The sequence below is a fragment of the Alnus glutinosa genome, chromosome 11 (genome assembly GCF_958979055.1).
Source record: "Alnus glutinosa chromosome 11, dhAlnGlut1.1, whole genome shotgun sequence".
Classification (NCBI taxonomy): Eukaryota; Viridiplantae; Streptophyta; class Magnoliopsida; order Fagales; family Betulaceae; genus Alnus; species Alnus glutinosa.
In genome coordinates this window covers 502,252-526,727 of record NC_084896.1, presented here as the reverse complement: position 1 = coordinate 526,727, position 24,476 = coordinate 502,252, and the positions used below count along the sequence as shown (strand labels likewise).

Genomic DNA, 24,476 nt, shown 5'->3' with positions numbered 1-24,476 from the left:
CGGTTCAACCGAGAGAAGGCTACGGTCGAAGATCCGACCGAGGATATGATCTTTGCTGCCATTTATCAAGGAATTTCACCCGAGGAGCCTTTGATGAAGAAGTTGATCCGGAAGCAACCGAGTACCTTGCAGGGCCTCATGGATAAGGTAGAAGAATTCATCAATCAGGAAGAGACGCTGAAGTCTATGGCCAGTTCTAGACTACCCCGAGAGACAGCCCCAAAAAAGAAAAGGAAAGAATTCAAGAAAGCTGATTGGGAAGAGCAGAGGCAGGTAAAGAAGTTCAAAGATTACAACTTTACACCTCTCAATGCCGAGATATCAGAAGTCCTCATGGAGATCAAGAGAGATCCGGCGTTTCGGGAACCGCAAAAGATACCAGGTAATCCTCCTTATAGGAATGCAGGGAAGTATTGTGATTTCCATAAACAAGCAGGTCATTACACCGAGGGGTGCGTAACCCTAAGGTTGTTAATAGAAGAATTCATAAAGAATGGCAAGTTGGTTCGGTTCTTGGGAGAGCGACGGAACCATCAAGGAAATAACAGGCCTCGGAATCATCAGGACTATCAGCCCCGAGATCAACAGCCACAGGATTACTATCCCCGAGACCGTCCTCAGCTAGACGAAAGGCATCAAGAGAATGCTCCCCGAGATGACATAGAAAGAAGAGAGGACCGAGGAAGCAGAAGCCCTAGGCATAGAGAGCCGAGGCAACAGCGGTATCTGCCCGTGATCCCATAAAAAGGATTCTCGGGAATTTCAGGCTTGCTTTTATTTTTTAGCATTTATATTTGCAAAGAACTAGATTTTTATTTTTAATTCAGACTAGACAGAAAATTCCCCAGATTTTGGGAATAAGTATTTTCAGAATAAATGAATAAAGCTGACTTAAGCATCGGAGTGTTCCCGGTCTAGGGACCAGGAACCCGTCGATGTTGTTTCTTTTGCAGGCAAAAACTCTCGGATTAGTTCTAGCCGAGAGTCTCGGATCAGTCCTAGCCGAGAGCATGAAGAAACTTCTCGGATCAGTCCTAGCCGAGAAGGAGCCTCTCGGATCAGTCCTAGCCGAGAGCATGAAGAAACTTCTCGGATCAGTCCTAGCCGAGAAGGAGCCTCTCGGATCAGTCCTAGCCGAGAGCAAGAAGAAAAACTTCTCGGATCAGTCCTAGCCGAGAGCAAGAAAAACTTCTCGGATCAGTCCTAGCCGAGAAGGAGCCTCTCGGATCAGTCCTAGCCGAGAGCATGAAGAAACTTCTCGGATCAGTCCTAGCCGAGAAGGAGCCTCTCGGATCAGTCCTAGCCGAGAGCAAGAAGAAAAACTTCTCGGATCAGTCCTAGCCGAGAAGGAGCCTCTCGGATCAGTCCTAGCCGAGAAGGAGCCTCTCGGATCAGTCCTAGCCGAGAGCAAGAAAAACTTCTCGGATCAGTCCTAGCCGAGAAGGAGCCTCTCGGATCAGTCCTAGCCGAGAGCAAGAAGAAAACTCTCGGATCAGTCCTAGCCGAGAGTCTCGGATCAGTCCTAGCCGAGACCAAGAAGAAAACTCTCGGATCAGTCCTAGCCGAAAGTCTCGGATCAGTCCTAGCCGAGACCAAGAAGAAAACTCTCGGATCAGTCCTAGCCGAGAGTCCCGGATCAGTCCTAGCCGAGAGCAAGAAGAAACTTCTCGGGGGGTCGGATTTAACCCTCGGGTTTTGCAGATTTTTCAAGAGACAGGGAGAAAACCCTAAGGAAAAACAAGAAGGTAATGGGGGGTAAGATTTAACCCTCAGGTTTTGCAGGTTAGCAGGTTTTCAGAAGGAGACAAAGATCGAGTTTCCTTAGACATGGAATTCCCATTATTCAAGCAAGCTTCGGATAAGGGAATTGGGGGGTAACTGTTGGGGATAAATCCCACTCAACCCGATCCAAAGAGAAGATTCAAAAGTCAAATAGGTCCAAACAGATAAGAATAATGATAAGATAAGAATAATGATCATATCAGAGGTCTAAGAAGATATCAGATCAGAAGTCTAAGAAGATGTTAGATCAGAAGTCTAAGAAGATATCAGATTGGAAGTCTAAGAAGATATCCAATTAGAAGTCTAGTAAAGGATTGAAGTCCAAATAGAACTCTGACAGCAGTTCTAGATCAACAAGGAGCAGGAGTCCTAATCCAGGTTTGACTCCACCTCTATGCCTATAAATAGGCTCATACCCCAGGTATAAACTAAGACTCAATTTTATGCATAAAGCATTATTTTTTCACAGAAGCTAACTTAGGCATCGGAGCGGGACCCCCGGAAGGGTCCCTAGGTTTTGTTGTTTTGCAGAGTTATTGAGAAGCGTGAAGAACATCAAAGGAACGTGCAGATTCACACCATACCGGAAACTGTACCAACAATATATATGTTGTATTGTAACCCAAAACAGACAGATTATTGAATATAGCCGCACTCACTCCTATGGACGTACGCAAATTAATTGCCGAACCACGTAAATATTGTGTCTTTCTCTCTCTTTTATCTCTTTTTCGTTCTCATATTATCCATTATTGGTTGTGTGCACAGTAACAACAATCACAACAAAATCATTATACACAAGAAGAAAGAAAAAAATCCAGAATTAAGTCGGGTTATGTCAGTTTTGTGCTTCAATTTCCACTGTTCTCCTGTTGTATTCTGCTTCATACCTTGTATCAATAATCAATCAAACAGTATGGCTCTTAGCTCTTGGTTCCTCTAGGACATGATCATCAATTATATTCGTTGTTTTCTATTGTAAATTTTTATTAAAAGGAAAGAGGACTTATACAGGGAGCAGATCTTTACTATAAAACTAAAAGCAAACGGATATTAATTTAAAGCATGATCATGGTAAATGGAAACGGCCTCCAACATTTCTCCTATGTGCTAAAACCTGCATTTTGCTAGAGTATATATTTATCCACCTCCAAATTAACTTAAACCAGATCGTCAATCAATAGCAGAAAATTTTCAACATCCCAAAAGAAATTTATTAAAGACTAGATTTTCAAAACTTCAAAATTTATAAATTCACATCTCATGAGAGTTTAGTAATTATTGTAGCTGTAATGCAATAGAGATAGAAATATGGAAAATGCTGAGAAAAAGGTAGATCGAGGAAAACTTAGTAATTGGATATGGTGATTGGTGATCCTTTTCACATGTTTTGGACAATAACATCCCGTGAGCATAATGGCACGAGGCAGCTAAACCTCTGAAAGCTCAAAAAGCATCTGACTTAGTTGCCTAGATCTAGAGATCCTTCAGAAACCGTATAGATTATTCCTTGCCACATCTGATGTATATATATGCTCAAAACTGTATAGACCAGATGCTATAATCTTGAGCTTTAAAACAGGGCGAAATCTGATTACTGGAAATAACTGGCACCTTTGTGGACCGGATGCTAAAAGTATTAACCAGAAAAAAGATATCAAACAACGCCTGCAGAATTGAAGATAGACATATACCTGTCTGAGTGTTTTTTAACAACAATATGCATTCTATTGCTGCAACAGACAGCAACAACACTTTCCATTCCTGAATCCAGTTTTCAGATATAATTTCTTATACAAGCATTATTGCTCCAAATGTATTTAGTACGTCTCATGACCTTCATAAGTATGGGTTGAGCAATGGATGCACTGAGTCTCATCCTCAAATTCAGAACAGTTTCACTCGTGGTTGCCACTAAAACCTGCAATGCCAAATCTGTATTTGGAACATGATACTGGACAGTAGCGTCGTTCTGCATGTGAAACCACTCCTGTTCAAGTGTTACAGGCCGGTAATCAAACTAATGGACTTTAATAATGGGCAGTAGCGCGCGGCGCACTCGAACTGATCACTTGAGGCGACACATTTTAGGAGCCTTCAATATTTCAGTTCGAACTAACTTGAAACGATGCAATATTCTGCTATTGCTAGACTTGGAGTTCTCTAAAATATGCCTAGTTCGAACTGGGTTGGAAATTTGGAATGCCGAATGGAACAGCCAACACTGCCATATATATATATATACTACTTGGACCTTCCCAAAAATTAATTGTCATAGTTGTAACCAACTGGAACGGAAAATAGAACGGCCAGCATTGGAAGGTCTTCAATCTTGATATATAGTTTGAACTAACTTGGGACAAGACTTAGGACGATGCATATTGCCTGATCTTCAACGTCACTTCGACAAGCTAGGTTAGTTCGAACCAGCTTGGAACGACAGTACTTAGGACGACATCTTCTACCCCATTTCAAAGTCTCCAGTTCGAACTTCACTTTAGGACGGCACTTGGAACGTACGGCAGGTTTTGCTTGACTTGAAATTGCTTCTTACATTGTCTAGTTCCAACCGGTAAATTCTCAGTTCGAACTCATAACACAAATTTGAACTTTGTTGGAGAAATAATTAGCTCCAAAGACATGTGGGCCGAGCCCATCGGGTCGGCCCAGCAAGATTAGACCCAATTTATAAGACCATTCGTTATCTCCAAAAAGACGTATATCTCGAGTATATCAAGATAGACTTCTATCCCATCAAATATGGGATAAGGTACCTAATAGAATGACATTAGCTAATGAGAGTGTCATATCCAGTTTGGACTCTACTACCCAATTTAAATTCCAAAAAGATAAAATTAAAGACTATGTGATCTAGGACTCAGACTCCTAATCAGATTATGCTCCAAGTATTTTAGCAGTTTTATAACTGTGAGCCTATAAATAAGACTACTACGCCAGGTATTAAAAAACAGATTCTCTGAACTCTTGAAATTACTGATATTCTCCAGAAAATAAGTTTGAATTGACTTAGGCATCGGAGTGGGGGTCCGGTCGGCACCCCCGACGAGCCGTTTGTTATTTTGCAGATTACGAGGAGAACGAACATCGAGGAAGGCAACGAATCACAAGGCAACACGTCACCGTACCGGAAACTGTACCAACAGTTTGGCGCCGTCTGTGGGAAGCGACGAATCGTTTCTTGCAAAAAAAAAATATATCCGCAACGGTGACTACGCGATAAATCATGGCTGAAACTGGCCTATGGTTTCTTCCTTCAAAGATCATCACTAGACCAAGACAGATTTATATAGATCTACAGTCATACATAGTAGATCACGTTCAACTATGACGTATCAGTATTCAATTGGCATCGAATCAGTGCTCGCCTTCGTCAGAAAAACAAGATAAGTCCATACTTTTCTTTTTATTTCGATTTGTTAAATTGTGGAAAGAAATTTTGGGGTGTCAGATCTGAAATTCTCTTAAGACAAAGATCAATAATTATTGTGGCCTTGTACGTTTACAAGCGCTTCGTTAAAAAACATGAAGCCTTTCAACTATACTGTGAGTTTTGGTTGGAATGGTGTTTCTCTTCTAATACTTGTTGATTTTTGATATTTTTTATTGGTACTACAAGACAAATAATTGGGTTTATAAAAGAAGAAAAAGATTATTGTGATGATAGATCGGAATTTGATTACACCAAATCGATGCTGACAGTAAACAGATGTTCTAGATTTATATTCAGAAGTAACGACTATTCATGGGTGCACAAACTCAAGAATTTTTTCGGTGATGATAGGTCAATTTATTTCTGAAAAACAAATCAAAGAGAAAGATGGGCCAAGAGGCAGGGAGTCGGCCCAAAAAAAAAAAAAAAAAAAAAAAGACAAGAAGCAACCTTGTTGCTCTGAAGCTACATCAACGGCCCAAAGGAAAAAGAAAAGAATCCACGGGTGCCTAAGTCCTAACTCGATCCGGTTCCTGTTTTCTCCTTCGAAGAAAATGATGGCTACGAGATCCAGACCCTCGTCAAAGGATGATCCACGATGGCTCATCTCAGTTCAAGTCCATAACCTTTCGGTTGATACCGAGTTAGGTAATGGAGGATCCGCCACCGTGAAGGTCCATCTTTGGATCCTCCCTGCTGACTCCGAACCCACCGAAAGCGCCGGTGACGCGATCCACATGACGTCAAAACGCAAATCCCCGACACTTCGGGTTTCGCCCAGTGGGATGTCGGAGCCCCGAACATGGAGGTTGTCTTCTTCACAAATCTGGAGATTTTCAGGAGATGGCGACACTCCACTCAGAATCCAGCGACTCGTGCTCCTCACGCTCACCCCCACCTGTTGCTGAATCGTCTATGCCAGGCATCTGGAAATTGGAAAGCTCACATCTCTTTCACCCAATCCGTGGCCATAGACTCGTGACCAGTGAGATGGAGACCCTCGAGAGGATAAAGCAGACTATCTGTACAGGCCGAGGATGATTCGACTGTGATTTAAATAGAGGCCATATCCCGAGGACTTCACTCTCACAGCCCATACTCAAAGTTTCATAGTTAACACCCAGTCATGGAGGTAATCAGGCCCTGACTGTGACCCGCCAGAATATGAAGCTAGATCCGAAACCACCAGCGCCGAAAATGGAATTAGAGCACCTCATTTTCTGGGGCTTGCGGCTCTAGAAGAAATCAGGGGTATTTTCAGTGCACCTGATTTGGTGTACAGGAAACAACCCAAGTCATCAAGAATGGTTTCCAGAAACAGAGGACGATTTCCATGGATCCTCATGTATGACTGGTCGGACTGAACACGGAGCTGGAGCGTGAGAAACCTAGTCGGTGGCCAGTAGACCCGGACGAGAAAGAGAGATTCTACTTCTGAACCTCCGGGACAGCGGCAACATGGAAGACCCGCTCCGACTTCCCTCTTCCATCAGCCCCTCCCGAACCGAGCCCAGAGAATCCCGAATTGAAAATCCCAAGCTCTAAGCTCCTGTTTGCATTAACAGACGGTGATTGTAAGGGAGATTCTGTAAACAAGAAAGCTCGAGACCTCATGTTTTAATGGAAGATTCTTGAAAAATCAGTGAGAGGTTGCAGATGGCGATAGTGAGGAAGTGCTGGTAGCTTATGGCGGTCAGAGCTCAGAAGAGTCAGTGTCGGTTTTCAGTTGGGAGAATGATATAGCTTCAGAGGAACTCGAAAGTTGCAGTTAGGAACCAAGAAGGGTGCTTCACCGATAGCCACAGAAGGGATCGACTTCTTTCTTTGTATTCAGAATCGGGCCACCTTTTTGGAAGATGCAAAGGTGATAAACGGTCAAGGAGAAAGAAAGGAGAATAGCGGGCGTTGATTCTCCCACATATGCGGGCACGGGGCACTTGTCCCACATTCAATATGGCAACTATTCCTATGCATTGCCAGGCGGGAAAACCACAAGTATTACACCTCCTGACCTATCAGAAAAACAGAGCAAAAAGAAGAAAAAGAGATACAGGGAGACTTGAAGAAGCCAAATCAAGTTTTTGAAACTGGCTTTCCGAGACGAGCCTCTGCAGTTACAGAAGTCAGAAAAATCAGATGGACCAGCAATGTGACGAGAGCTCGGGTCTCTGCCAGATGACCGAGGACTTCACTCTAAAAGCTTTGAATAACGTATGTCGTATTCAAAGATTTTATATTTAACAGCGAACCCGAGAAGTAACCGAGCTCTGGCTGTGACCCACCGAAGCCTGAACCAGATCTGAAACCGCCAATGTCTTGAAGAGATCGGACAGTGGGAGATTTTTGGAAGATCAAGAGATGTAGGGCTTGTTTGTCAAGCAACAATACAGAACAGCACCGTTCATCCCGTAAGACTCCAGAAGTTTCCATGAAACCACAATCAGGGGCCTCATCAAACGTCATCAAGTCCTCTGCCTTGGCACTGCGCCCGCCTCCGGGCTGTATAGTTCCTCTAGCTCAACCGAACCTAGCTCGCCCACAATGCCCGAACTGGAACTCTCGAACCTCAAGTCAGAAATTGCGTGATCCAGATCAACTCCAGAAACTTCAGGTTCCGATCATCCCAGCCCAGAGAGAAAGGGATTGAAATTCTGATGCTCTTCAGAAATCTTCTCCATTTTTGGAGGATCTGAAGAGCTTAAGCCGATAACTAGCACCCTCAAAGTCTTGAAGGGGGAGTCGGACCCACTACAGATTGCATATAGAGCCCCTGAACAGGTGATGAGTTCATGAAGTGGGTCGAGGATTGCTTTGCTAGAAATACTTGCAGGTTCACCGAGACACACTAGTACGTGTTTTGCTTCCTCGGACGATCTTTGGGTCACCCATCACCAAAATTTTCTGAAGTCCTGGGTTCAATCTCGAGGATGAAGAGAACAGTTTCCGCGTCGGTTTCATCGGCCACGGGAATGGAGTTAATCTCCCAAGATGGCTCTCTGATGAGTACTGTTGGAATTAATCTTTCGGAAGAAGAGACAGACCTGAAAAAAAAAAAAAAAAAAAAAAAAAAAAAAAAAAAAGAAAGAGGGTTATACTCCGAGAAGTTAGATCCGAGGTGTTTTATTGAGGCTGAAAGTTAGATCCGAGGTGATTTATTGAGGCGGAAAGTTAGATCCGAGATGTTTTACCGAGGCGAAAAGTTAGATCCGAGGGGATATACCGAGAAGAAAGTATAATCCGAGAAGTTTGATCTGAGGGTATTCTACCGAGGCGAAAGTATGTACCGAGATGACACATACCGAGAGTATTATTCCAAGGGTACTATCCCGAGGAGACTATGCCCGAGCTCCTAGTTCCAAATAGCACACTTTGAGGACCCCTCCAAATTTGCCATCCTCCGAAGTGCACAGTCACATGCCGAGGGACCAATCCGAACCGGAGGTCCAGCTTGAGGAACTCTCCCAAAGAGCCCCATATCGAGTGGCGTGCAAGATAAGGAACTCCAAGTAAGACGGTTCATCTTCATTGAATTCACCAGATAAGTTCATACTCTTCTTTTACAACTATGATTCATGGATAAATGTTGGTTTTTACCAACCAGGAAAAAATATATATATGCATGAACTCGTACGCTTTGCCGAAATATATATATATTTTGATAAAATAGACTCATATGTTAAGGCTTCACTCCTGTCGTGAGTGAAAGGATCACAAAATCATCCCGACGGATGAAAAGAATATATGGTGCTACTGTGCATTCTGCTATTTTGTTTTAATATATGCAGTGCTTCGTTAATCCTTTTTGCAGAAAAGATACGGGGAGACAACCCCTACAACAAATTAAACAAGGAAAGTCTCTCGGTCAGTCCAACACCGAGAGCCAAGGAGACAACCTTGCAGAGAAAACAAGGAAAGTCTCTCGGTTAGTCCAACACCGAGAGCAGGAAAAGCCTCTCGGTTAGTCCAACACCGAGAGCAGGAAAAGCCTCTCAGTTAGTCCAACACCGAGAGCAGGAAAAGTCTCTCGGTTAGTCCAACACCGAGAGCAGGAAAAGTCTCTCGGTTAGTCCAATACCGAGAGCAGGAAAAGCCTCTCGGTTAGTCCAACACCGAGAGCAGGAAAAGTCTCTCGGTTAGTCCAACACCGAGAGCAGGAAAAAGCCTCTCGGTTAGTCCAACACCGAGAGCAGGAAAAGCCTCTCGGTTAGTCCAACACCGAGAGCAGGAAAAGCCTCTCGGTTAGTCCAACACCGAGAGCAAGAAAAAGCCTCTCGGCTAGTCCAACACCGAGAGCAGGAAAAGCCTCTCGGCTAGTCCAACACCGAGAGCAGGAAAAGCCTCTCGGTTAGTCCAACACCGAGAGCAGAAAAAGAAAAAGCCTCTCGGTTAGTCCAACACCAAGAGCAGAAAAAGAAAAAAGTCTCTTGGTCTATCCAACACCGAGAGCAAGAAAAACCTAACGGTTAGCCCAACAAAGGATACAACGGCAGGATTGCAGGTTTTCGGAAGGACAAGAACATCCAAGATAGAATCGGCCCGAGTCCTTTCCTTGAACGACCCGAAATGGTTATGGAAAGGACACCAAGACAAGAAAACCTCTCGGTTGGAGGTCTCCAGACGTTAAAAGATTGGAGCATTCAGAGATAAAGAAATTAAAAGGTAAAGATTTCAAGTTATGATTTCATTTCAGTAATATATAAAGTCTTATGCAGGGTACAAAGATTTCCGAAAAGAAAGGTAAAGCTCAGCGACCTGACTACCCACCTCGAACGACTTAACCTGCGGTCGCAGACTAAAGTTATGAGGGGTAGCTCATTAAGGTAAACAGGAAAGATTCAGTATGACAGAGCTTTAGGAAGGATCCAGAAAGATAAAGCATAAAAAAGATAAAACTTCAGAAAGAGTTTCAGTAAAGATTCAGGAAGACAAAGCTTCAAGGATGACAAAGCTTCAGGAAAACAAACAGGAAGGTAAAGGTTTAGAAAGACAGATCTTCAGGAAGGAAAAGGTTCAAGGAGATAAAGTTTCAGAACGACAAAGCTTTAGGACGACAAAGCTTTAGGATGACAAAGCTGCAGAATGATAAAGTTTCAGGAAGGAAAAGCTTCAGGAAGGATACCAAGAGGACTTGACTATCCGCCTCGAACGACTTAGCCCGCGGTCGCGGACTAAAGCTATGGGGGGTAGCTCAACAAAGTTAAAGCTTCTACAAACGGAAAATCACCGAAGCTACACCAAACTCTCAAATTAAGATCTCTCAGGAGCAACTCGAACAAAGATACGGGGAGACAACCCCTATAACAAACCATACGGGGATATCACCTCTACAAAAAATAACCAAGTAAGTTCATCGCTTCTAAAAGATTTTTTCATATCCTCCTCGGTCATAACTTACACAAACCGATTGTTTGTTCAAGTTATTAGAGGATAAGTGAGAATTGATTTGTCATGGAAAGTTTTTCCATGACAAAGAATTCAAACATTACAAAGTTCGAAAATAAAGATATTCACAGGTGAGACCAAGCTAGATGGTATTCAGATTAGAAGATTCAGTACGCCAAGCACAAAACCTCGGGCCACCAGAAGCCCCTAGTCGTTATAAGTCTCGGACAACCAAAGCCTCAGCGCTAGTCTGGGCCTCCGAAACCCGCAAGAGAGATTTTTGTGGAAGCGGTCTACGAAGCGCTACCGATGAAGAAGTTTCGGATATGTTAAGCCTTTTCTTCAACGGTTTACCATTTTTGTCAGACAGAACCTTGATCTCAGGAAAGGTGTACGCAAAGTGTTCTCTCAGAGTGGCATTTCACCACAATCTTGGTGAAATCAACTACATCAGTCCGATCCATCTCCTACCGAGAGTAGGAGATCATTTTGACAACTTTGGCCCTACCAACAATATTATGTAGAGGCATTTATGAAGAAGATATCTATGAGAAGTTGCTATTAGTACTATGACAGATCACAAGTTGGATCCACTCAACCCGATCCAAGGAGGGGATAAACATTTAGCAACTACTTCAGGGAAATCAGGTATCAGTTATCCCTGGTAGAATTGGGATAGGACTTATGGTCCAATCAGATAAGAAGAATGATCAGATCAGAAGTCTAAGAAGATATCAGATTAGAAGTCTAATAAAGGATCAGAGTCCAATTAGAACTTTGACAGCAGTTCTAGATCGACAAAGAGCAGGAATTCTAATCCTTCCAGAGATTCGAGGCATTATTCGTCATAATTACTTTGAAAGAGGCAATAATTGTCAGATACAGATTATGGAAGATCCAGATTCAGAAATTGAGGTATTTAATTCTCTTACATTCTAAATTCAAATAAGAGAATTAGGGGGGTAACTGTTGGAGAAATAATTAGCTCCAAAGACATGTGGGCCGAGCCCATCGGGTCGGCCCAGCAAGATTAGACCCAATTTATAAGACCATTCGTTATCTCCAAAAAGACGTATATCTCGAGTATATCAAGATAGACTTCTATCCCATCAAATATGGGATAAGGTACCTAATAGAATGACATTAGCTAAAGAGAGTGTCATATCCAATTTGGACTCTACTACCCAATTTGAATTCCAGAAAGATAAAATTAAAGACTATGTGATCTAGGACTCAGACTCCTAATCAGATTATGCTCCAAGTATTTTAGCAATTTTATAACTGTGAGCCTATAAATAAGACTACTACGCCAGGTATTAAAAAACAGATTCTCTGAACTCTTGAGATTACTGATATTCTCCAGAAAATAAGTTTGAACTGACTTAGGCATCGGAGTGGGGGTCCGGTCGGCACCCCCGACGAGCCGTTTGTTATTTTGCAGATTACGAGGAGAACGAACATCGAGGAAGGCAACGAATCATAAGGCAACACGTCACCGTACCGGAAACTGTACCAACAAACTTGGTGAAAAATCTTAAGTACACTTTTGTCTAATTTAAAATCAAATTAAACTTTATTTCTAATTTCTTTTAAAAATTAGGGTTAAACAATTTATTGGTACCTTTGGTTTGAAGATTTTATTTTTTGCCTCTTTTGTTTTTATTCGTATCACAGATGGCATTTGTAGTTTGGAAAAAGACGAACTTAGTATCTCCGTCTATTTTTCCATCCAATATTTAATGGCCTGCCACGTATCAACTCCTAAGTGTTGACACGTGGTATAATATTAAAAAAAAATAGAAATTAAAAATCTTTAAAAATTAATAAAAACTTAAAATTTAAATTTTTTTTTTTTTTAAAAAAAAAAAAAAAAAAAAAAAAGGAAGATGAAGAAGAAGAAGTAGGGGTGACTAGAAGGGGGAGGCTCAAATACCCCTATAGTCAAAGAAAACAAAGAAAAAAAATATTGTGAGAGTTTTGGCCTTGGGGAGTAGCCATATATATATATATATATGAGGGTTTTGGCCAAAACCCTCACAATTTTATTATATATTTTTTTTTTCTCTCTTTGGCCAAGGGGTGGCCGAACCACCCCTATCCTTTTAAAAAAAAAAAAAAAAGTTTTATTAATTTTAATTTTTTAATTAATTTTTAAAGATTTTTTAATTTTTATTTTTATTTTTATTTTTATTTTATATTGTATCACGTGTCAACACTCAGGTACTATCTGTGATACGAATGAAAGCACATAGAATAAAAAAAATAAAGTTTCAAATCATAAGTACCAATAAAGTATTTAATTCTTAAAAATAATTATAAATAACATTATTTTGAAGAAACTATAAATTAGTTCAAAACCATACACGGCTACACCTTTGCCGTTTTGAGCCTTGTTCTCTCGAATCTTTCACTTTGATGAAGACGAATCTGGACGAAAACGATCGAAGAGACAATCTCATCTCTATCTTCGTCATCATCTTTTCATCCTAACCCAATTTTTAACTATTATGACCGCCTTTGGCTTCTACTGTTGGAGTTTTTTTACCATCCCGACTTCAATGGAGGCAAAAGCCGTAAAGGGGCATCTCTCTCTCTTTCTCTCTCTCTCACAATTAAATATTTTTAAATATTGGATTAAAAATAAATTTCTTACCATCCAATTTATAAAAAATTTCTATCGATTTTTTTTTTTACCACTTTGAGAAGAAGAAGATCGGTTGTTATTAAACTTATCGCAACTCTCAAGAGTTGAACCCAGACAAGAAAATATAATCAATTAATTTTTAAAAATAAAAAATAAAAATCATCAAAAGCAATGCTGTCATCGATCTCGTGAAATAAAGTATTATTGTAAGTTGTTGATTTTTTTAAAACTTAATTGTAAAACTAATTGAATTGAATCTCGATCTCCTCTTTAATTTTTTTAATTTAAAAAATAATAATTTAATTACAAAGAGCCCAATATTATATTCCTTTTGTCTCGACTAATTAACAGCATTTTTTTTTTTTTTTTGAAGGGTTAACAGCATGTTAATTTTTAACCGAAGTGGGTAGTTTAAATCTTAAAATGAAGAAAATGTTGTTTAAATATTGCAACATTATTTTATGTGCTATAAATGTAGTGCACTTGATAGGGATCTAGACCATATGAAATGGACTATGATACGTAACTCTTTCCTTTCTTTGAAATTTTGGACTGACGACTGGTTATATAAATAAATAAATAAATAAAATCACAACATAAAAATAAAAGGAAAAAGAATATATAACTCTCTCAAACTACCACCTCATTGTTAATGGGCTCAAAATAAAAAAACTCAAAAAGTAGTGGGGGACTACCTTGCCACATAGACAAGGTGGTAAAAAGTTGTATCTTTGGGTGGCATTAAATCATTACTCTTTCTCAAATTACCAATTATGTTAATGTCCCCCCTACTAAACTATCAAAAAATGTCAATGTCCCCCTAATAACAAAAGAACCATTCATAAAATTATTAAAATAAAAAAAAAACTAAAAAATTATTAAAAAAAGTGTAAAATAACAAAAATTTATTCCAAAAAATTAAAATTTTTTTTAAAAAATAATAATAATTTTCAGTTATTTTTTCATTTGTTTTTTTTTAAAAAAAAAAAAAAAAAACCTTTTTCATTTTTTTAGTTTAATAAAAAACTGGTTTTTTCTTTTTGGTTTTTTTTTTCAAAAAAAAATGATTTTATAATTTTCAGTTATTTTTTCATTTGTTTTTTAAAAAAAAAAAAAAATCGTTCTTTTTTGTTCTTTTAATTTTTTTTTTCGTCTTTTATTTAATTTTTTTATATTTTTTATTTTTAATTTTTAAGTTCTAAGTTTTAGTTTTTTTTTTGAATTTATAAGGACATTCTTGTCTTATTCAAAAATATTTATGGTCAATTTTGCCTTTTTTTTGGTCTTATGAAGGACATTGACATTTTTTTGATAGTTTGAAAATAGACTTTGACACAATTGGTATTGTTAAATAATTACTTATAAAAAAAAAAAAATTAAGTCAATAGAAAATTGTTGATCTAATCCTTTGAATTGATATTCAAATACATCATTTTCACGTGTTGTTTAAAACTTGTTAAATTTGTTTAAATTTTTAAATAAATATATTAATTATTCTGGGTTTTTCAAATAATTATGAAATCTATTATGTGTTATTATTTCCGGAGTCTTTCTTGTTATTCTAACAAATGTTATTCTAAAAGTAATATTTAAACTTCATATATTTGAGAAATATGTTGTCATCAAATCATTTAGCACTTAAAAATGAGACAAAATATGTTTTTAAGATATCGTCGTTGCAATCGAGCCTTGAAATTCTAATTTTTTTTTTTTTTTGCCTTCATATTTTCTTTATTTATTCAACAAAATTTTAAAACAAAATTTTTTCTCAATAAATAAGACTATGTATAGAATATTTAACTGAAATAAAAGTATAATTCAAATTGATGACCTTGACTTTCATACTATATTCACATTGTATTATACTTATTACAAAAAATTAAGCTAATAAAAATGATGAAGTTAATTATTTAAATTAATATTCAATAACAACATAGATGGCTTATATATATAATGTTTCACAAAATTCGTCTCCACCTTTAATTTTTCATAGTAATGATTAAAATTTTAGTGTTGTAAATCATTTTCACTCATACCAAATTAAATCTTAAGTCTTAAGAGAAACCAAAATCGAAAGATTTATTAATTATTGACTCATAAAGCAAGTCAGTCAAAAAATAATTATTTTTTTTATATAGATAATTATTTATTTATTTTATTTTTTATTTTAAAGGAAGTCAGTCAAATTGAGAGAAAGAGACAGGATACTTTCACGGTTTCACTTTCAACTTTAGCTACCAGAGCTTTATTATTCTTCTTCCTTTGTGTCCTTCTCTTTCCTCGTTGGGCCTCAAAAGGGGCAGCAGTTTCTGTGCTTCCCGGTGCTTTCATTTCGTCTTTGTCTGACAGAAGGACCAAAGACAATGTGTGGGTTTCAGGCACACGCATTGCTTCTTCATTTAAAGAAGCCCTCTCTGCTCTGAAAATGGCTGCTTCGCATTTTGGTGGTTGCATTTCCTTCACTCTCTAGTGGATGCTTTCTGCATAGAGGTCAGTGGGTCTCTTTGATTTTCACTTTCCGCTAATGGGTTTGATTTGTTTCTCTAGTTTTTGGTTTCTTCCCAAATCTTCTAATCTTTTTGTTATGGATATTGTTCTTCGGATAAGATCAGCTGCTACATTGCTTTGTTTGCTAATGAATCTCTGATCTGCTTCCTTGAAAGATTTACCGTATGTGTAACTTCTTTTTCTTTTAAATGGTGTGTGTACTTGTGTCTAATACTTTATTTATTTTTTTTAATGTATGAAAATGGACTGCTTAATCACTTAATATTTATTTGATGTCGGCAATTTCCTATTTTACTTTCCCAGAAGATTATATCTTGTCCTTCCTTATCTACTTCACACTAAAAGAGTGAAAAATATTTCTTCTTTACAAATGAGAGTATGATCTTTGTTATCTTCTAGGAGGTGTAATATTTGAAACTTTATGAAGATGTCGGGGTGATAATCTGGTGAATGAGGAATTTATTAGTATCGGATTCATGGTTACCTCATATCTTGTGATTTAAGAATGACAGAGCCTTGTGGATTACCTGAAATAATGAAGTAATCGAAGTTCACATCAAGAAAATAAATGCAGTTGAGATGGCGTGTCTTGATGAATGAGTAATTAAACTGATATCAAGATGTTGAGTTTGATGCATTTATGAGGACATAGAGGAGCTTAAATTCATAACGAGACCAGCTTGCATCCTGTTAGTCTGTTACTCAATAACAAAACATCTTAAAACCCACTATTTTTAACTCAAACCTCTAGGAATGCTTGGAAATGCCCTGACCGTCCATATTCAATAACAGGAAGCAAGCCCAGCTCGAACGTAAAAACTATGATGTAATTTGAGAACTCAACAAGGATGATTGGCAACTAGATTCATCTACTTAGAGCAAAAGAATCACGTAAAGTAGACGAAAAATGTATGGAAAGAGACTGAAGGAACAAACTAATACCAAAAATTAAAATGATTAATAAGATTATTATTATCCTTAGATCTTTAGATTTGTCTACTTCAGACATTTAAGGAAGGTCAAGAAATGATGAAAGATATCTCCTTTTGTTCTATTATCGTACATTTTATGCCACAATCAAGGACTAGATATAGCATCGATTAACCAAATAAGTTATTACCCTTGTTAATATATACTGCTATGATACTAAAATCATTTGCATCACAAATCTATTATTGTTTTCTTTGTTTAGTTTCTTGACATGGGGTAGTTTATGTAGTTTCCTTTTTTACAGGTTCGAACTAGGCATTCATGGGCTCCTTGTTTCACCCTTAATCATGAAATCAGGACCAAAGAATGCCTGGCGCTCTATCATGCCTCTCTGTCTGAGAGGCAAATCAGCTACACGTTTCTGCTTGTTCCCAAAAGTGAAGTCAGCCGGATATAGTCCAGGCAACGCACCCGTCTATTTAAATGTGTATGATTTGACAACCATGAATGGCTATGTCTATTGGGCAGGCCTTGGTATCTTTCACTCTGGGGTGGAAGGTTAGATGACCCTTATTCTACATTTCTCTTAATCGAAATAATCTGGCTATGTATTATTGTCAATGGTGAAAGCACAAGTCAATAACTGAAATAGAACAGTTATAACTTTACTGAGTAAGAAAACAATGCCTTTAGATTTTATATTGATTTGGTGTATGACGTCATGAGATAGTAACTATAGTTGAATTTTGTATACAATGGAATAAATAGCCTTGTTGGTTCTACTCAACCCAGCCAGACAATGCTTTCTTTAACTATATGGACCAAATATTAGGAAAACCATTGTAAAAGATTCTCATTGTTTGTCTCAACTCAAAGTGGGGCAATGTAAGGAGGAGATGGGGCAGAATCCACTTAATAACCTGTAATTGAAGAAGTTCAGGATTCAGTCTGATTCAAATACTTCATATTAATGTATAAATATAATATGGCATGAGTACATGTTTCTAAACACAAAATAAAGTTGCTGTATATTTATCTGATGTTCAGGCAAAACTACCCAAAACCAGCTTGTAACCTCATACAATATTGAAAATAGAGATGTTTAAATTATGTTAACTCCTTGGGCTCTAGTTGGCTTCTTTGACCAATCTGACTCCAGAATACTTGGCAAAGTCTTAATCCCGTCTATTTGGGATCATAAACATGAATGATGTTTCACAATTTTCTCTCCCTGAATCCTTAATTTGTATGCCAAAATGTCTTTATCACTTATGCAACCCACACCAAATTTGAACTCCCATCCATCCTTGCAGCATGTTCAACCTAAACCACATGAATCCTTGCTTGTGGCTAAACTATGGATAAAGTAATTTTTCAAATCCACGATGGGTCTACTAAGCAGCAAGAGAAGTTGACCTTTCCGTAAAGCCTCAGTCCGCACTAAGAATATAGTATTATTTCTTTTTCTTCCCTCCTCTCAACCCCTTTTTTACTTCCCCAAGGATAAATTCTCCCTTGCATGCATGTAAAATATGAATTCACAAACATATCCTCTTTGAATGACCAGGATATGGACAAGATCCATATATGTTAAATGTTAACATATGTTCTCTTTCTTACTGAATCATAGTATTCTCCGGATGATGCTAATGTTTTCTGATGGTCCCTATTACACAGTTTATGGGGTTGAATATGCCTTTGGAGCTCATGACTACCCAACAAGTGGTGTCTTTGAGGTTGAACCTCGACAGTGCCCTGGCTTCAAGTTTAGGAAGTCCATATTTATGGGTACAACATGCTTGGATCCTGTCCAGGTTAGAGAGTTCATGGAGCGTCAGTCAGCGAACTATAATGGGGATACGTATCACTTGATTTCTAAGAACTGCAATCATTTCTGTGAGGATATATGTTTTAAGCTGAGTGGGAACCCAATGCCAAAATGGGTAAATCGACTTGCAAGACTTGGTAGGTTACATATATCTTTCTGCATCATACACTATATGTTACTTTGAGATTTGGCTTGCGTGAAATTTTTGCTCCAAGTATCTTAGACCCTTGAGGCCTGAATGCTTCTCATTTCTGTTGACTCCAAATATTTTTATATTATGCAAGAATTTCACAGCCTCATGCTCACCTCTATTCTATGGAAGTTGCTTCTAAGATTTCCCTCTACGGACAAATGTTTCATACTCATACGTGATTACCATGTATATTAGACACATACAGGCTATATGCTTAGATTTCATCATCAGCACTAGTCAAAATAACCAGGGAACACCACTTTTCTGGAAAAATAAAACAAAATGAAGGTTTAACAGGATATTTACTGAGTTACATGCCTCGCTACTGCACTAATTCCCTGAATATCACTTTCCTCTCATTCATGTGTTGGTTACTGTTACGATAGCTCATTCTTGTATCTTGTGTCTTCCTTGTAGGTTCACTGTGCAATTGCGTACTCCCTGAAGCCCTTAAATCTACCACCGTACCCCATGACCCTGATTTCCAAGGATATGAAAATGAAAAGAAGAAACTCAGGAGTGCCTTTAGTTGCCTGTCATCAATCTCAATGCAGCAGAAGGAAGTATCAATGTCATCATTGTTTCTACATTCTCACTATAAAGGATGCTTGCCACCATGGGAGTTGAAGAGGTCTAAAACTGTTTCATTGAAGGAACAGTGAGAATATTTATTTACCACCATCCACAGTCGAAAGGTTGCAATTTAGCTACCGGAAGGATGTGGGGTATTCCTGCCTTTTTCTTTTGTCATCCATAAGCCCTTGGGAGTGTGAAATCTGTGCAAGTTTGTTGTTGTGAATGTCAAAATAGAAGGCTTATTCTTCTGGTTTTCTGTTTTTGGTAACCTGTGTGGAGTTTGTTTGTTGTAGTTGTAAAATTGTATTCTGTTGTGAGCTCCATTGATGTGCAGTCATATTTTTATAGCATGAGAAGAACACGAATAGATTGATGAATTGTTTTCATGCTCTCCATATATTGGCTACTCTCCTTGTCCTTGACTAACAAAATTCCATTTGTGTGGCTTATCCTGTGACTCTTCACTCTGTTCTTGGTGTTGTTAGTGTTGTGTATATTTCCTTTTTCAAATTAAATCAAAAGGAGAGGGAAGGGAAGGGAAGGGATGACAATTCGTATTCTCGTGTCACATTCGGGTCGTGTTAAGTTATGATTACAAGATTATGTAAGTCAATTCTAACATGACCAGTTTAATTAAAAGGGTTAGATTCCATAACCTTAATCAATTAATTTCGATCGTGTTGAGTTTGTATCGGGTTTACACGCTCTATCAAAAATTGTCAGCAATAATTTGACCATCCATTCAATATCAATTTCTTCAAGATAGGCAAGTTCATATAATCATTGGATATGCATTGGATTACAACAATTCATCTTCATGGTACAAAATGTTAAGCATTACTTTCTTCTTTCTTCTTTTTGAATAAATATTAAGCATTACTTGAAAACAATAATCAAAGATATGTTGATATTAATAAATATTTTTCTCTCTTTCTCATGTGAAATTCTCTTTTAAGGTAGACAAATTCCTTCCATTACAAATATAATCATATATATATATATATATATGAACTCATATATGCATTAAGCTCCAGATTAGTCCAGCTGTTCAAAGTAGAACCAAAACTGCACAGTATTGGCCATGTGAACATGGACACAAACAATATTGTAATGTTCTTTCACTATTTGTCGACCACAGAACTGGAATCCAAGATCATTTGTCGTCATAGGTGCCATTACCATCACCTTCGTGGATGACAGGAATGGCAATTTCATGAGCAAGTAAAAGGTGCATCTCGGCCACCATTTTTACAGACTACAGTAAAATATTCTTATTAACAACGACAATTCAAAATACAGAACATTTTTTTATAAATTTTATTTTTTTTATTGTAAGAATAATTTGACAAAAAAAAAATTAATTTTTACAGAGTTAAGAGCTAAAATTTTTTATTTTTTAAAAAATTAGCGCAGCCATCCTGACTTTTCTTTTTCTTTTTCTTTTTTTCTCCCCAAGTGAAATTCTACCTTTGTTTGGTCATTCAAAATAAATAGGTGTAATTTATAAAAACTATTTTTTTTTCCAAATGTGAACTCACCTTAAAATAATTTTCACCCCTTCATGAAGCCAAAACACTTTTTTAAACAGGAAAAAATATTCTCAAAACACAATAATAAACAAATTTTGGCTTTGTTTGTCGATCCTTTTTTGAGGTTTTTTTTTTTTTTTTTTTTCTAACGTGAGTTGAAAACAGCTTTAAGTGCTTTGTAAATATTTTACGTTTCTTAATATTTTTGTTTTAAAAATAGAAAACAAAAATGAGAAAAAACAATGGTTTAGCAACATTTTTTTTTTGTTAATATTTTTGTTTTAATCGAACAAGAAAACAAAAGGCGAAAAGAGAATGGTTTAACCATTTTTGTTTGTGTTGTTGGACTCTTATTTTTTCCATGATGTAGAATGCCAGCGATGCCAAACAGCGCAGAAGTAAAAGGTCAACTCCAAGTCCGGTTCCAACAGCCAACTCATTCCAATGTTGTCGATGCTGATGTCTGTCCTGAGCATTCCGATGAAAGTCTGATTAAGCCTCTCATCCTCATCCCACGACAATACCCATTTTTCTTTTTCTAATCATACTGTGTATGAGTTTGAAGAAGAGCCAAAATTCAGTGATTATATATCTGTAGTATAAAAAGCTCAGACCCAGTTGAAGTTTTTATGGGTAAAGGAGGTGGGTGTCTGCCAAGCAAGCAAAGGGCACCCATAGGTGTTTCTGATCAAGATCCTCCAAACCCAGAGAGGGGCAGTTCTTCCATCTCTGTCCAAAACCAAATCTCAAGTGCTAATGCAACCGCCGCCCCAGTTCAAGATGGGGCTCTACAAGTACAACCGCCCAAGAAGCTCAAGATTTTCATAGTGTTTTACTCAATGTACGGCCACGTGGAGATTTTGGCGAAGAAAATGAAGAAAGGGGTTGATTCCGTTGAAGGGGTTGAAGGGGTTCTTTATAGGGTCCCGGAGACGCTGGCGCCGGAGGTCTTGGATCAGATGAGGGTGCCTCAGAAGGACAATGAGGCACCCGTGATATCTGCGGAGGGGCTGGTTGAGGCTGATGGGTTGCTCTTCGGATTTCCAACAAGGTACGGGAGCATGGCGTCTCAGATGAAGGCGTTTTTCGATTCAACTGGGAAGCTATGGGAGCAGCAGAGGCTGGTGGGCGTGCCTGCCGGGTTTTTCGTGAGTACCGGCACGCAGGGTGGCGGGCAGGAGACCACAGCGTAAGTATGCACTTTGGTATTTAGTGATTGGACTAAATTATGAGTTTTTGTTTGTCGTTGGTTTATGTTTTGTTGATGTTACTTGTAAGAAGTATTGGTTTTAGTGTTGTATATATATATATTCGTTCAGAATTCTTTGGAATTAGATGTATTGGGAACAACTTATAGTTCTATATATTTGTTGGTTGCGTGAGTACAGGAATCCTTATTAGATTGTATTGTTTGCATCATTAGTTGTTGATGGCTTGGTAGTTTTATAGATTGTAATTGTGATTTTCTGCCAAACAAGAGAAATGAGATAATTGTAGGGGTAAGAACCCTTTACGATGAACAAGTTCCCCCAATAACAATTCATTTAAACATTATTTTGATTATATCTAGGGGGTTCTGACTTCAGATAGAAGTGATCTTATGTAGTTGATATCCAAGAAAGGGGGTAATCAAATGGGTGGGAGATGATATTGCAGTTATGTGGATTGAACAAAAGGCTGCTAATCAATTGCTGATCTTTAGATTCTAGACTGAAGCTCCTATATGTGCCGTGGTTTCAGCGATTGCATTAATAAATTCCCATACCTGGTCTAACTGATCAGGATATAGATGTTGTGGATTTCATCTTTTCTTCTCCTTGTCGCTTTTATGTGTTTATTTTGTTGCATAACTTGGATATAGTTTACGGCTCCAAGTAGTTCTGAGCTTTTGGGGATTCCAGATTATGCTTCATTTTTTCTTTTCTTTTTTTCCATTTTTTTATAGATGAGATGAAACAAGTACAGACTAACAAGAACATGAAAAACTACATGGAAAACAGAAAAGAAATACAAAACAGACCAACAAAAAGAACATTGTTCTTAACAACAATCTAAAGCAGGTTCTTTCCACTTTCCACAGTCCCTGGGGAATCCTCATGATGGAGCAAACGAGTGGGAATACTTCCAGCAGAACTAGTTGTAACTACCCATAGTGAGACATGATTGCAGCTGAAAGCACTCATATTTATCTTGTTATCAAGGATATCTCACTGAATCTATTATATACCTAAATTTTACTTATCTTACAATGAAAAGCTTATTCAGAGCCAATATATTAGTATCCAATTAGCCTTTTAGCTCAATCCAAATTATTATTCGATTGTTTTTATTGGTCCAATGGGATAGTCCTTCCTCGCCTGCAAAACCACCAACCCGATTGAATTTTTTTTTTTTTATCCCAGGTTTCTGGTACAATGCGAAGATCGTTTGCCAGATGAACTAGCTAGCATCTTCCAAATTGTTATTCTTTTGAGGAGTCAGAGATCAAACTAAAAACCTCCGGCATTACTTCATTTGGTTGTGGTGTCTTATATTTATTCAAACACTTTCATCCCATTATCATTTCAACATTATACATATTCCAAGTACTTTGAAATTGTGAAGCTTGTAATTTTTAGCCTTTGGATTTCAGAACACTGGAATTTTGAGAATGCAAAGATGGATGCATATACAGCAATGATCAACCCCTGATTCCTTGTACTTTTTGTTTGTGGGGGGGGGAAGGATAAGTATTGAAATTTTTCTGTGCTTATTTTAGGGCCAGCTCTGTTATTATGTGTCGCCGTTATCAATTACATCAATATCATTTGTCAAAGATATGGAGTGAATTCCAGCATTATCATCTAGATAAATATCATTTTAAGTGATTGAGTTTCATCTCATGAATTGTGTTGTACATAATTGCTGCAGTTGGACAGCAATCACTCAGTTAGCTCACCATGGGATGGTTTATGTTCCTATCGGGTACACATTCGGTGCCGAAATGTTCAAAATGGACTCCATCAGAGGCGGATCTCCATACGGTGCTGGAGTATTTTCCGGAGATGGCACTAGGGAACCAAGTGAAACTGAGCTTGCTCTTGCAGAGCATCAGGGTAGGTACATGGCTGGTATGGTCAAGAGGTTTGCCCAATCTTCTTAACTTGTCCCTGGTCACAGCCTCAACTAGCCTGGCTATACAGACATTCATGTCCAACTCCATTTTTTCTGTCCTTGATTAATACAGATTTTGCTCTTTTTGGGATCTTCAGATATCATGTGTTAATAGATTTTAGATAGCTGAGCAGCATTTCATTTTATACCTTGAATAGATTGTACCCCCCCGCATAATGATTTTTACTTCATTATTTGTTCAAAATGATACATTTGTATATGGTGTGAAAATCTTCTATTTTGATTGTCTCGACTATTATCATCAATAATATGGTGGGTTTCTTCTTCTCCAGAGGTTTCTTCTCATCTCTCTAGTTGTAGTTAAAAAACATATTTCTATATGATTTGATGTTTTTCCAATGTCATCATATCTTATGGAGCAGCTTACTCATGAAAATCTAATACCAAATTGATATGATGTCCTGGAGAAATGATGGTTCTTGATGGAAAAGTGGCTTTTTCATTGATAACTCCATATTATGCACATTGTCATCCTTTTG

The 24,476-nt window shown here is 37.9% G+C and overlaps 2 protein-coding genes across 5 annotated transcripts in view; both read left to right on the top strand.

The window, feature by feature from the left end:
• The window catches only part of LOC133881758 (deSI-like protein At4g17486), an 81,098-nt gene extending 61,352 nt beyond the window's left edge, over positions 1–19,746 (top strand). The window contains exons 1-4 of one of the 4 annotated variants that reach the window (XM_062320787.1): positions 15,513–15,749; positions 16,987–17,255; positions 18,375–18,662; positions 19,136–19,746. In XM_062320787.1, the coding sequence (XP_062176771.1) occupies positions 17,045–17,255; positions 18,375–18,662; positions 19,136–19,380 (744 nt within the window). In that variant the 5' untranslated portion in view covers positions 15,513–15,749; positions 16,987–17,044 and the 3' untranslated portion in view covers positions 19,381–19,746. Of the gene's footprint in view, positions 1–15,512; positions 15,750–16,986; positions 17,256–18,374; positions 18,663–19,135 lie in introns of those variants that run through there. The other 3 variants (XM_062320785.1, XM_062320786.1, XM_062320788.1) reach the window with 3 other exon arrangements.
• A 1,414-nt stretch (positions 19,747–21,160) lies between these two features.
• LOC133882837 (probable NAD(P)H dehydrogenase (quinone) FQR1-like 2) lies at positions 21,161–24,268 on the top strand. The gene is made up of 2 exons (XM_062322058.1): positions 21,161–22,012; positions 23,734–24,268. The coding sequence occupies exons 1-2, from the start codon at positions 21,453–21,455 to the stop codon at positions 23,963–23,965; spliced, it is 792 nt and encodes a 263-aa protein (XP_062178042.1). The 5' UTR covers positions 21,161–21,452; the 3' UTR covers positions 23,966–24,268.
• The last annotated feature ends 208 nt before the right edge of the window (positions 24,269–24,476 follow it).